General features: G+C 44.8%; 1 protein-coding gene across 4 annotated transcripts in view; it reads right to left on the reverse strand.

Annotated features, from left to right (window-relative positions):
- Positions 1-204: 204 nt before the first annotated feature.
- The window catches only part of LOC147624411 (putative DEAD-box ATP-dependent RNA helicase 29), a 54,045-nt gene continuing 39,418 nt past the window's right edge, over positions 205-14,831 (reverse strand). For all 4 annotated transcript variants that reach the window (XM_086819398.1, XM_086819400.1, XM_086819396.1 and 1 more), the window contains 2 exons: positions 2,156-2,285; positions 205-633 (listed from right to left, as the gene is read on the reverse strand). In XM_086819398.1, the coding sequence (XP_086675524.1) occupies positions 392-633; positions 2,156-2,285 (372 nt within the window). In that variant the 3' untranslated portion in view covers positions 205-391. The remainder of the gene's footprint in view (positions 634-2,155; positions 2,286-14,831) is intronic.

A 14,831-nucleotide genomic window follows, 5' to 3' on the forward strand; every position in this document is an offset into this window, starting at 1 on the left:
TGTACACACACACACACATGTATATGTATATATCTACTTCTACACACCCACGTATATGCGCACGCATGTATACGTGGATGTGTAGATATGTGCGTGTACGTGTGCGTTTGCGTGTGCAGAGAGAGAGAGAGAGAGAGAGAGAGAGAGAGAGAGAGAGAAGTCCAAAACAGCATTCCTGGGCTCTGGGAGAGAATCTTAAAATCATTGCCCCCACAAATGCACAAGTCTATATTGATTGGTTGAGAAAGGACAACACAAGTCACCAACTCCTTTGAGTTTCTAAGGTGGTGATATTACAGACAAGGCTCGTCTACAGGCTAGATCGAAGCAGGGTAAGAACACCTTTGATGGTTATGCCAGTAGAACTGAGCAGAGCTTTCAAGCTCTAATCTCATCCATGCTTTCCCTTACCACCTTTGTGTCCCTTCTTCTTATTGAACTTTCCTTTTCCCTTGCTGAACTCATTGCTCCCGTTGAATCCATGCTTGGCATATTTCTGTTGTCTAGTTTTCCGAACTTCCTCAATGCTTCGGATCTCATCACGAGCATTTGCATTAGGCATCCTCCCCCGTTTCTTACCCCCAGTATTCTTTCTTCCATTACTAGCTCCAAAATCCATCCTGTTGTGAGGACCTGAAAATAACAGACAGTAAGAGAACAGTAAGCCAACAGCCAGTCTCATCTGAAAACCAGTTACTACGTTTTCCAACTAAATGATTTCCAGCATGACAAAGAATAATTGGTAGTGCACAAAGCTACAAAAAGAAGTAACTTTCAAAACTTTGGCAGATAGTCCCACCCACCGCACACCCACACATGCATGCATGAGCGAACACACAAGACAAGCATGTGTATATAAAGGGACATGTATATATGTACCTGCGAGTTTATTATAACAACATGAATACTCGAATCGTATTGCTCGCACGCACATGATTTTATGCATGTGTCTATCAAAGCTCAAACAGAGATCTAGGCTTCCAAGGGCAATATTTATGAATTCAATGCGGCTACTGTCACGGTTCTAAACTTGAATATACAGCCACAACAGTCGTACCAGACATGCTTAATGACCCTTCTACTACAGAAAATAATTGCATCCGATATGTCTGCTCTCTTACTCATACAGCCAAGAACTCTTTCATGTGTTGCAGTGTTTAATGTTTGAAGCAGCCCTGAAAGCGAAACTAAGAGAAAGAGGGAGAGAAAAACATGCTGTTCATAAAATGTCTGCAAAAGACACGAAACATTTTACTGATGCAAAAAAATATTCTAAAAAGGAGTGGTGCAAATTTTCCTCCCAGCCTCTTTTGGTCACTCTTGAAATTTTTTTATTTTATTTTTTTTAAAGCTCTCAAAATTGAGAGCCTGTCATACCTGCAGTTCTACCTTTACACAAGCTAATAAAAGAGCAGACTATCTGTAGGGCAATACCCTGTGAGTCCCATGAAAGAAAGAGTCCCTCCCCTGGATGCTTCACACTAGTACTCGCCATCTTGAGAACTAGCATCTAGTGTATTGCCAATTTTCCTCCCTGCCTCTTTTGCTAACTCTTCTCAAACATTTTCAAGAAAACTCTAAAAATTGAGAGCCTGTCATACCTATAGTTCTACCTTTACACAAGCTAATACAAGAGCAGACTATCTCTAGGGCAATAACCCTTTGAGTCCCATAAAACAAAGAGTCCCTCCCCTGGATGCTTTGCACTAGCAGTTGCCATCCTGAGAACTAGCATCTAGTAAATGCTTCGTTGCAGGTAAGGTGTTAGAGGCAGACATAATAAAACCTTTCTGATATACAAGCCACTTGAACCCACACCCAGTGAAAGCTATGAATCTGAAACCTTGTTACAAAAAGTCCGAAACAAGTATGTGGTCAAAGATACAGTCCTCCATTAGCTTGACCTGAGAGGCAATGACTCAGTGGATCAGTTTGAAAAGGAGCATTCACATGAGAAAAGGCAATGCTACTTAACTTGTGGAGAGCACCAATCGGGCAACAACAAAAATGCAAGCGCACCTCCCAGCACACCCCATACACAGCATTTACCAAGGAAAACATGAGAGAGAAACTAGCAAGCTAAACATACTGCACATGACATGGAGCAGGCCTCATGCAAAAATACCTCTACATTGAAATTCTGGGAGGTATATACCTCTTTTTCCTTGAAGGGCTGATATGTTCTCTTCACCCTGGTTAGAGACATGCAAATGTGTCCTCTCTTTCCATTTCTTATATATGCCTCTATCATTAACATTAACTTTTGTACCACTTTCTGTTTTAACCTGCAGCAGAGGACAAACAGACCAGGCTTTACAAATCAGAGCCTAGGGCCTCTCTCTCTCTCTCTCTCTCTCTCTCTCTCTCTCTCTCTCTCTCGTGATGACACGATGAGATTTCCATGGACAGTTTTGTATCACTCCAGTGAGATAGCTTTGATTTGTTTTATTTTATTTTCTGTTCCATGATGAGATATGACATGGACATTATTGTATCACTTTGGTCTCATAAGGACATTGGGCCTTTAGTAGATGCTCAATATATCTTTCTTGTTTTTCTCTCTCCCGTCAACTTCAGATTCCAGACATCCTCATACGCCATAGGGAGGTGGACATCTCGAGCACTACTCCTCCATGGACATTTACACTCTCCATGTCTATTATTATTTTATACACACAAAGACCTGCGTAATACGTAGACCGTATCTTTTTTTTTAGTGTTTTGACATCTAGTCTATGCATGGATCACATGTGACATCTTTTTGGTATAATAGACCCTTCGGGTATTTAGTGAACGTTTGTTGCAGCCCCGATGGTAGTGGATGCACTCTTCTAGAAATCACCTACCTCCATCGCATCGGTCACGTGGACCCCACAGATTCCTGAGGCTTGCTCTGGAGTCCTCGAGATAGCTAGCACTTGAGGCCCACTCTGGAGTATGGTATGCATTAGTTTCCACTTGGTTCTCAGTATATGGGCTCCGCATGGACCGCCTACCACCCCTTCAGTACGGCTTGGACTCCCCTTTTCTCTGGCTCTCTCACGAGGATACCAACTAGATTATCCGGTTAGATCTTCTCAGTCTCTACACCATAGTGGTTGTGTACTTTAGATACAGTGTGGTGTGGTACGTGTACGGTACGAGTACATAAAGTACGCATCAAGATAAGTACTTTAAGTATGTTCACATTTTTTACTTTGTGTGTGTGTGTGTGTGTGTGTGTGTGTGTGTATACCTAGATGAATCCAGGAAAATTCACCTTTTAGGAACGTGCATGTTATATACTCATGGTAGTCAACCCACAAGACTATATAACTATCAACTCCATTATGCACAGTATGGAGTAGATACTACGACATCCCCACTAACGTCATCAGTGCCCAATAATGGGTGTAGAACTCTGTATCAAGATACGCTCTAACACACGCACTCCACACACACACACACACACACACACACAATTAAGAGCATATATTCACACAAAGCCCTTCGTACTGAGTTTCAGTCAAACCTCCGGAGATGCAAGGCAGACTTAGCCATAATGGAGCCTAGCACTAAGAGAAGTAGCAAATAGAAATAATTAGTACAGTAATAAGTAGTTGATAGGGTAAATGCACCGCTAAAGATGGAAAGAATTAGCACAATATCAACTAGCGGCAACTCAGACAAAAACTTTACAATGTGAAATCTGCATGTCCGCTAATACGGCTGAATTATATACCTAGATGAATCCAAGAACATGCCCAAATTCACCTTTTAGGAACCTGCATGTTATATACTCATGGTAGTCAACCCACAAGACTATATAACTATCAACTCCATTATGCATAGTATGGACTAGATACTACGACATCCCCACTAATGTCATCAGTGCCCAATAGTGGGTGTAGAACTCTGTATCAAGATATACTCTCACACACGCACTCCACACACACACACACACACAAACACATAAGAGCATACATTCACACAAAGCCCTTCGTACTGAGTTTCTGTCAAACCTCCGGAGATGCAGGTATATGTATGTGTGTGTGTGTGTGTGTGTGTGTGTGTGTGTGTATGTATGTATGTATGTATGTATGTGTATTGTGTATTGTGTATGTGTATGTGTATGTGTATGTGTATGTGTATGTGTATGTGTATGTATATAAAATAAGAAACATCTAGCATCCATACAAAAATAGCATGAAAGACAATGGTAATACTGAAATGAAAACTAATCTATTAACTACTGAGCAATGACCACACTGACTAAAATAATTAAAAAACGAACCAAACAAGTGTTGTACATTGAACCTCATATTTGGTACGAAGACCTTATCCGTACGAGGTACGTTATGTATGGAGTGGCACGGAAAGTACTGAAGGAACACATCAGATGAGTACGGGTACGGAATGCAACTATGCTCTACACCCATTGCACATGGATCACACCTCTCACCTCTGGAGCTCCCAACGAAGATGCACTTCTACAAAGATCACTTCCTCACACTCACTAAGGATGGATTCATCCAGCAACCGAGCTACTTGAGTGTTCGCCTATCCCATGCATGCCATGCAAATTGCAATTGGCCAGATACGGGTTTCATCCCACCGCCTCAAAGTGAAGACACGTAGAGCTGAGCGCATCTTCAAAGCCGGGAAGCTCATACGGAGAGCCAAAGAGAAGAGGATATGCCGATTATGCCCCACACAAGTTGAGACGGAGGAGCATTACATATGCCGCAGCCCAGTATACTATGAGATCTGTGGAGGTTTCACTATCTACTTCGGGGCGGGTTTGGTCCACTCTCTAGAATCATTGACATCCCGGACCAGTATTGCCTAGGCCCCTTCCTGCTTGAGCTCCGCAGACACAAGGTGTCACGTGCACACCCAATTAGTGTATAGGTGACATGGCATTCTAGGCATTCATAAGCATTAAGCAGATAGTATTCATGAGCATTAAGCAAAGGCATTCAAGCATTTACAGCATGTGCAGCATGGTATGGGAGTGTTAACAGCACCTACAGCAGTACATGAAGCATTCAGGGCATTTAGTGCATACATCACATCAGGTCAGGGTGTGTGGAACCAGCCAACAGGAGTATTACAACAGCTGACTAGGCTTTATCGCTAGTCGACGTAATTATCAGCAGCCGACAGCAGCATATTAGGCATTTATGAAGTCGTTAGAGGTCCCAGACAGAGGCTGGCGGACTGCAGTACACTGGCCGACCAGTAGCATAACTCAGCATATATAGAAGCGCATCATTCCTTTAGTCATATCTTCCTACTTCTCAGCGTTTTCCAGCCTATGGAGCAAGGGGAGTCATCAGCATATTCAGCATTCAGTTAGAAGTTCATATCCTGCTTCCTACATAGAGGAAAGCCAGCATCTCGAGGGTGGACCTCAGCATTGGAGAAGGGAACATTCAGTCACCATCAGCATTCAGCATCTCTCTCTCTTCCCAAGATAGATATTCATCTAGGACAGGCTAGGCCTCTTCCTGCTTGAGCTCTGCAGACACAAGGACACTTTCTTAAGGGAGATTCGGCTCCAGCCACCCCACCCCCTCCCTCGCCAGCCAACCATCACCAGTTTCTTCCGGACCCAGGAGGTGGAGGACACCGATACAATGCATCTCGTGGACCCACCTCGAGCTGCTCCAGACCCACCTCGCCCGAGAGGAGTTACCTCAGGCCGGGAAGAAATGCTCCACCGCCATTGAGCTACCTTTCCACGTGACATAGCTAATGGAGACCTCTCGGCCATACTCATTAGCCACATGCTTGATATTTTGGAGAGTGGTATACCATCTACTGGGAGCTGATGCTGCTCTCATGTTTCTATGTTCCTAGTATTCCATGATGAGTTTCCATGGATAGTTTTGTATCACCCCAGTGAGATAGCTATGTTTATGTTTTGTTTCTATTTTATTTTCCATTCCATGAGATATGATGAGATATGCCATAGACATTATTGTATCACTTTGGTCTCACAGGCCCATTGGGTCTTTAGTAGACGCTCTCTCTCTCTCTCTCTCTCTCTCTCTCTCTCTAGATTGAGACAAGGAGAGCAAAGGGCATCCCACGAAACATTTGGTTATGTAGGCTATGTAGCACAAAGAAGATAGTGCCAGAGGAGCATCACATACTTAGATGCCCACTCTACTAGATACACGGATGCTACCACACCCTCTTCAAGGAGGGGTTCGGCCCCCTATCACAAGTAATGCATTACAAAGATGAGAGATGTCTAGGACTATATGCCTATTAGAACTGAGGTACCATAGAGACCAACTATTGAGGCAACAGGCAAGGAGGCAAAATACCAGACACACATCTATGACTGACTTTTGTTGGGATCATGGTTACGAATTGCAACAATGCACCACACATGCATGCAGGTATACACACAAAGAGAAAAAATCGTGAGTGTACCACAACGCAAGTACAAAATGATAAGTGAGTGACCTAAAGTACGAAAGTCGCTTCACACACACTCCCAAAAGGGTAGCCTCCTAGTGAGGAGACAGGTTTTCGAACCAAATATGGTCATTACGAGTTTCTCGTATTACCTTTTGGGCTCACTATTCCTAGTCATTGCAACTTGCCTCTATGGTCTTGGTCAGAATAGCGCATAGGGTCTTGTTTGTGCATTCGGCTTGGCCATTGGCTTGGGGGTAATAACGCGAAGATTTTTGGTGCATGACCAAAAATTCTTGTAAAACAAGAATTGTATTACTTCATTAATGAAGTGGGTGCCATTGTCACTCACAATCTCAAGAGGTCACCCAAAGCGAGTGATCATGCACTCGTAAAGGAATTTTGCCATGGACCTCGCATTGGCCTTTCTTGTGGCCCTAGCTTCAATGCATTTTGTGTAATAGTCTGTGGAGAATCAAAATTCAAAAAGGGAGCAATCAACTCAGAAGGGAGAATCACACAAGGAAAAAGCAGAAGAAAAGCCATGGTATTACGAGCTAGACTAATGGGTCCCACAAAATTGATGTCCCATGTTCTTGCTACTTTCCAACAAATGATGAACGACCTCTTTCGGGATTGTTTAGGAAAACTCATCGTGGTATTCTCATATGATATTTTGATACATAGCCGTTCTTTGAAGGAGCATGCAGAGCACCTCAAGCACGTCTTGGGGATACTACGGCGTAAACGATTGTATGCAAAATCTCTAAGTGTGAATTCTTTTGCAAAGAAATCACATATCTAGGTCGTCGGATAACCAAAGATGCGATGAGCATAGATCTTGAGTGGATCTAGAAGGTTTGGATCGGCCAGTACCTCGCACTGTCAGACAAGCTTCGTTCGTTTTTAGGATTCACGGTCTTCCTTAATAAGTCAGTGAAGGAGTATTCAGACACAACCGTTCCCCTTTCTAACATTACTTGGAATGAGAGGCTTGATCAAGATTTTAAAATGATCAAGCTAATGTGAGAGATGCACCAGTTCTCGCTATATTGGATCCTGGCAAACCATACATGGTCGTGACTAATGCCAGTGATTTTGCCATAGGCGTTGCCTTATTCCATGTCACGTGCACACCCGTGCCATGGCTAATTTTCGGCATGAACTATCTAGATCCCGGATTAGAGCAATAGCATCAAAGTCATCATCAACATCTTCATCAGTATTACCATCAGCATCATTAGTAGTACTATCAGTATCAGTATCAACATCAGAAGCATCTTCATCAACGTCATCATCGTTATCATCATCATCAGCATTCATCAGCAGGTGCCTACTAGTACCCCTGGAGCAGTCGGCCTATCATGTGCACAGAGTGTATGTACCATGTGTAGCAGGCACACAAGACTGGCTTTGAGGCTTGGGGTAGCTTGGAGCCAGGCAGGCAGATTGGCGAGCTGGGCTGGGGATGGACTCACGGGCAGATACCCATGTGTGGACGCCCACTCACCAGCCAAGAGCCTATAAAAGGGTGGCCAGGGTCAATCAGTTAGTCAAAGTCTCACGAGGCTATGCGAGAGCTCTGCGGTAAGGAGCCTGAATCTAGCAAGGCTATGCGAGAGCTCTATGGTAAGCACCTTGGATCTAGTGAAGACATGCACTTGCTTCATGCAACCGAGGCCAGCAGCAGTCTTGAGGCCCACGAGGGTAGCCTCATGGCGGTATAGGACATCATGGGGTAGAGGCTGGTCGGTACGTCTAGCTAGTCAGCTCAGCTCGTGGCTCGGTGGGGACAGCCAAGACTTGTGGGCTTTGCCCTCGGCTGTCATGGTTGGGTGGTGAGTTAGGCCTGCACCCCCTTCATGGTTTTATGGTTTTGTTTTGCAGGTTTGGAGTCTTGTTGCAGGTATGCCCTACGAGGAGATCCTGAAGGTTCGACAGTGGTATCAGAGTGCACCTTGAGGGCGTGCAAGTCGGCAGGTATGGAGAGGAGATCAAAGGAAAGGTACAAGTTTCATGGCATAGCCTACTTTTTTCTGATTTTAAAACTATTCGTTTTCTTTGCATCGTTGGAACCCATGTGGGAGTGTTGTGGTCAAGAAGTGGGTCGTGAAGGACAGCAAGTGAAAGGAAAGCTTTGCTTGTTTACACGTGGGCGAAGGCAACTGAAGGAAGCCTTGTAGGCTGTGAGTGAGAGAGAGAGAGAGAGAGAACCAAGAGCATCCTGTTTTTTTTCGTTTCCTGTTGTTCACAGGTGGCATGTAGCCAGGGTACCGTGTTTTTTCAGCCTTCACGGTTTTTTTAGGACTCCACGTTTTTTTAGCTTTTGAAGGACCTCACACGTGTTTTTTTTTTTTTGACGGCAACCCCATTCTTTAAAAAAGCAACCAGCGTGGCAGGCTTTTTTTAAATACAAAAAGCAGCCAACATCATACCCAGTGCCTCATTAACGTCCCAGATCATTTCCAAAGGCCTAGCAACATGCATGATCAGTTCCGGTAGGTGACCCGACGATGTGTTAAGGGTAAGGGAAGAGCAGGCATGGGGACAACAATGAACAGATGCTCTGTTCTTCATCGAAGACTTGGAAGTGGAGATCAGGAGTGAATGTGTTCAGACAAAAATATCAGTCAGTAAAGTCAAAGTTAGTAGAAAGTCCGTCGCAGTTCAAAGTCAATAGAAGTCCAGGGAGGAAGGATCACAGAGTGTCCACCCCGTCATCAAGTTCAGCAGAAGGGAATGTCATGTGCACACCCGTGCCTCTCTGAATCCCTGATTAGAGCAGCAACATCAAAGTCATCATCAACATCTTAATCAGTATTACCATCATCATCATTACTAGAACTATCAGTATCAGCATCAAAAGTATCATCATCAACGTTATCATCAGCAGCAGCATCACATCATCATTATCATCATTGGAGTACCCTGTGGACAGCTTCCACGTGTGCTGTCGGCAGCAGCCTACTGGTACCCCTGGAGCAGTCGGCCAGGTAATATCAAGCATGGCAGCAGGTTGGGCATTACACACAAGAAGCGCATCATTTTATAAATGATTGATGGCATTTTCAGGTCCACACAAGAAGCCGACCCCTGAGCAGCTGGCCAACCAGCCCCTTTCTCACATATATAAGCATCACTTATAATTCAGCATAGAGCATTCGGTAGTTGATCATCTCATTCATCTCTAGCATCAATAGACTCATGTGTAAGGGGCCTAGTTAACCCCTATGGGGCTGACCATAGCCCTACATGTACAAGCATTAAGTTACCTTTTTGTACCATAGTAATACAAGCAAACCCTGACACTAAATACTCTCTCTTCTCCTCTCCTCTATCTTATCTCATTAATTAGCATCGATGTTCTTAAGTAGGCTTAGGGTTGTGCATCAGTACAGCAAGGCTTCCGCGCATGTGACATTCCAGGAGAGATGACGTGTCGCTTTTGAAAGCAAAAACCGACGTCGGATGGCATACTCAAGAGAAACAGTTATATGCGGTTATTGAATATTGTCTTGACCAACCATGAGTAAATCATGTATTTCTGTGATAGACTTGAGTTGAGGGGGAAGAAGGCATGGTGGGCAAAGTTAATGTAGGATTTGGATATGGAAATTTGGTATCAGAAGGGTAGCTTACACACAGGATCGCAGATGCATTCAATTGGATTGGGGAGGTGGATCTTTTGAGTTTCACCAAGATTCAGGCTAGTCTTTACAATTCCCTAAGAGGGCTATGTGAGACCGATAGAGATTTTAGTCAGGCTTGGCAGTAGGTCTAGGCAAGGAGCTCCATTACTACAAACCAGAGCTCAAGGATCATTCCACTTGTCAAGGTGGCTGGAGGTCAGTATCTTACTCAGAATTGGTTGTTGTTCGAAAATGATAAGAGTTTGTGTGCCGGATATGGTGCTAAGATTAGGCGGAGGGTCCTTTATGACTGTCACGACGCTCCTACAGTAGGTCATTTGGGTGTACAACAAACCTATGATTTGTTAAACGTCTGTTTTACAGGCCCAAGATGAGGGCAGCAATCAAGGACTACGTGATAAAGTGTCGTTAGCATAGTCACAGGGGACGGAGGGGACGGACCCTTGGAACGGGGGAACGCCGTCCCGGGAACACTGGGGGACAAGGACGGACGGACGTCCCCAGCTGGGCGTCCCTCACAAGGGACGGCGTTCCAGGGGGACGGATCCAAGAGGGGACGGTTGTGGGGGGGACGGCTGCATGGGAACGCCTGCAGGTTACTGTTTGGGCAATGGTCACATTTTTTACCTTCTCTTTTGGCCGTTTGGGAGGGGCTTTTCATGGGCCTTTAGCCTTGGCCAATAGGCCTTGAGCCTTTGAGGCTTTGGGCCTTGGCCTCTCTCTTGCCTCCCTCCCTATAAGAAGACACACACACACACTCCCTCTCACACTTCAAGCTTTAGCTTCACACACACACACTCTCTCTCCCTCAAGCGGCAAGCCTCAAGGGCCAAGGTCTCAAGTTTCAAGCTCTCACACAAGCAAGTTGTAGCCTCTCAAGACACACACTCTCCCTCACACACACTCTCTCTCAAGCATCACACACACACACACACACACACACACACACCCACCCATCCTCACACTCAAGTTCTCCCTCAACTTTCAAGGCTCAAGCCTCACTCACTCTCTCTCTCTCTCTCTCTCAAGCTATCAAGTGACAAGGAGGCATCCATCATCCATGGCATCCTCCTCGTGGCAGTGGCTCTTCAAGTTCCAACTACCCGTAGAAGGACGACGGGATGGACATGGTGGGATGAGGTCAATCACACCCCATCCCCTCATGGAGGTGGTGCACAGCCATGGACATGCAAGCTTTGCCCGTATAGGCGAGTGGGTGGTACTGACAAAGTAATTTTTAAGTGCCGTTCCTACCCCCGTCCCCGTTCCCTACATATGGCCGTCCCCCGTCCCGTCCCCGTCCCCGTCCCCGTCCCCGTCCCCCGTTACCGTCCCTTGTGACTATGGTCGTTAGTGTTAGGTGAACAAGGCTGAGCGCCTTAGGACTAGAGGACTGCTATATCCTTTGGGGATCGCTTATAGTAAATGGGAGAGTATTTCCATGGACTTTATCACCGTTGGTTTCCCACGCACTCACAGAGAACATGATGCCATTTGGGTGGTGGTAGAAAGATTGACAAAGATGGCAAGATTTTTACCCACAAGGAAAACAATCACAGCTCCTGAATTGGCACAGCAATTTGTTGAGCAGCTTTTCAAGTTATATGGTTTACCTTGTGACAAAGTGAGTGATAGGGACTCGAAGTTTACTAGACACTTCTGGCAACTAGTCTTCTAGAAAATGGAGACCAAGCTGAGTTTGCGTTTCTCTAATGATCCTCAATCTGACAAGCAGACGAAGAGGGTGAATCACATTTTGGAGGAGGTACTATGGACCTCTTCGAAATCCGGATCCTTGAAAAGATCGAAGAGGTAGCCTATAGACTAGAACTACCTCAGAATGTGAAAGTTCATCCAATCTTTCACGTCAGTAGACTAAAAGCGGTATGGCAATGACGGGATGGTGCATTGTACACCTACTAACATGGTGATGCTAGCTCTACAGCTCCTAACGTGGACTGAGCTCACTGTGTTTCAAGCGGCGTAGCTAGTTGAAGCAACTATGTTGATGGGCAACGTTGGCAGTGTTGGCGCGAACAACTAGCAGTGGCAAGCATTGTACAGGAGGCGATGCAGTTGGCTTTGTATGTTCAGCAAGTGTCAATGAGGGGTAAACCTCAACCCCTTATGTTTGAGGAGTTGGCTAGTTTTGCTTTTACAAACGCGGAAGATGAGTCTTCCTTGATACGTGGCAGTGATCAAGATTTTGTTGCCGATGATAAGGGCAAAGGAAAGACAAAGGGTGGCTACTATCAATCTAAGTCTGATTCTGGATAGCCATCAAATAGAGGAAAAAGTAATGCAGATCAGCCCAAAAAGAAGGGCAAGTGTCATTATTGCAAAAAGCCAGATCACTACATTAGTGAGAGCAGGAAGAGACACGCTAAGGAGAAGAAGAAGGAATCTGGTTTGGTTGTGGACTCTTCTAATGCTTTTGCAGGCAAAGCTAATGATTCAGCTAATTTCGTGCAGGATGATTGGGCTTTTTTGGTTTGCAGCTATGATGCATCATAGGAGCATGTATCTCTCAATGTGAATGAGAAACAGGTCATATGGTATTTTGATGGTGCTGCCTCAAGACATATTAGGACTTTGTGCAAGTCTTTGAGGGCTGCCCCAGAAGGAAAGAAGGTCAAATGTACTAACAATTCTTCTTATCCTGCCAAAAGGATTGGTGAGATCATTCTCACAGCCGAATACGGATCTCATATATGCATTACAGATGTACTCTATGTACCCGGCATTAAGAAGAATTTGCTGTCAATTTACTCTTTTGCTAAAAGAGGTTAGGTGGTCAATTTTGAGATAACAGATGCACAATGACGAATAGAGAGAAGGACTACGTGATAGTCACTTCTGGGACTTTGTACCAAGGCTTGTATCATCTTGATTCATTTGAAAAGAGAGCACAAGATGCATGTTTGGTCACTTCTACTTCTGCCATGCAAGAGGCAGTTTGATGTTGCTACAAACATCAAATGGTGCAGGATTGCCACAGGTCGAGCTGCCACCAAGACATGTATGTGAGGGGTGCATTTTGGGCAAATGCATAGGAATGCTTTTCCAAAAGATGGTTCAATGAAATTACAGCTTGTACACAGTGGTGTGTGGTTCCATAAGGACACCACACTTGGAAAGCATCTTTACTTTGAGACATTCATTGATGACTACTCCAAGTTTCTTGGGTGTACCCTCTTAAAGAAAAATCTGAGGTGTTTAGGTGTATTCAGCACTTACAAGGGCTGAAAATGAGATAGGTTGCAAAGTGCAAACCCTCCGTACAGATCAAGGGGGGGAATACACGTCTAATGCTTTTAAAGCATACTTGGCTGAAAATGGCATTAAGTATCTTTGAACAATGACGTACACACCACAACAGAATGGTGTTGGCAGAATAGGTCTTTATGGAAATGGCTTGATGTATGGTCAAAGGCAAGGGTCTGCCTCATAAGTTTTGGATGGAAGCAATCATGTGTGCCACACATGTTTTGAACCGATACCCTACAAAAGCCTTGAAAACCGTTACCCCATTTGAGACTTGGTACGAACGAAAGCCCAAGGTTGATTACCTCAGGACATTTGGATGCCTTGCATATGCTCATGTGCCTGCACAGTTTAGAAGCAAATTGGATGACAAGGCAATCAAATACATATCTGTCGGCTACAACAGTGGTAGCAAGGGATACCATCTCTACAATCCATGCAGTCAAAGGATTTTTGAAAGCAGAGATGATGTATTTGCTAAAAATTCAGCTCAGCCACTTGCAGAGTTTAGTAGGTCTTTTCAGAATGGCCCACAAAATATGTTACTACCATTGGGCGTAGAAGGAAGAGCAGACCAGCCCCATGAAATGCCTAATGGACAGCATATGAGTGCTAAGATTCAGCCCCACAATCAGCCCACTGCAAACAATGATATATTGAGGAGGTAGTACAAGAAGAGCGGACAGCATTGGAGGAGGTACACAGGTGCCTCGTTGGCTGGTCCGTACCTTACAAGAGAGCAAGCTCTCTGCTCCTCTGCATAGCAAGACACAAGACTGGTTCTAGAGATGTAAGAGATAATGCAGATAAGGCATGCCTGAGTAGCCTATGTGACACAGCTGAGCCAGCTTCATTTGAGGAAGCCAAGGAAGATGAACACTAGCAAGAAGCCATGCAACAACAGATTGATGCAATCCAAAAACATTGCACATGGGATCTTGTGGACTTGCCACCAGGCAAGAAGCCAACTGGTACAAAGCAGGTGTACAAGGTCAAGAGAAAGTTTCATTGTCACCAGCCTGGACATTTCCCAGTATGAACGGTGCCTATTGGCTACAGAAACTTCTCGTGGAAGTATTCTTTTCTGTGGCTGTGGTTGGAAACTCTTGATTGGCAGTGGATCTGCTACACTTGAAGAGTATGCGCGTGGTATCAGACTTACACAGTTGTGGACAACTGTTTATAAGGCAGAGGGGATGTCACCAGTTGGTCCCTTCACCAGCTTTGATCGGTGTTTTGGGGCAAGCCCACACGCAAAGCGGAACCAAGGTGAGAACGGGGATTTTCAACAAAACGAAGCTGGAGCATTCATCCGCAAGGATTGGCCTGAAAGATGGCCACAAAGCATGTGTAACATGGATTTTAATCATATATGAGACTTATAAGGTTTATAAGTCAATGTGTTCAGACGTAAATAAAGTTTGACCAAGCATTGGGCATGAATCCCTGAACAAAAGGAGGCGCCTAGGTACAAACTCGGGCAACAAGTTGAGAAAAGCATAAAAGGGG

Source organism: Cibotium barometz, chromosome 25, assembly GCF_041138505.1.
Source record: "Cibotium barometz isolate CiBa-2024 chromosome 25, ASM4113850v1, whole genome shotgun sequence".
NCBI classification, from domain to species: Eukaryota; Viridiplantae; Streptophyta; class Polypodiopsida; order Cyatheales; family Cibotiaceae; genus Cibotium; species Cibotium barometz.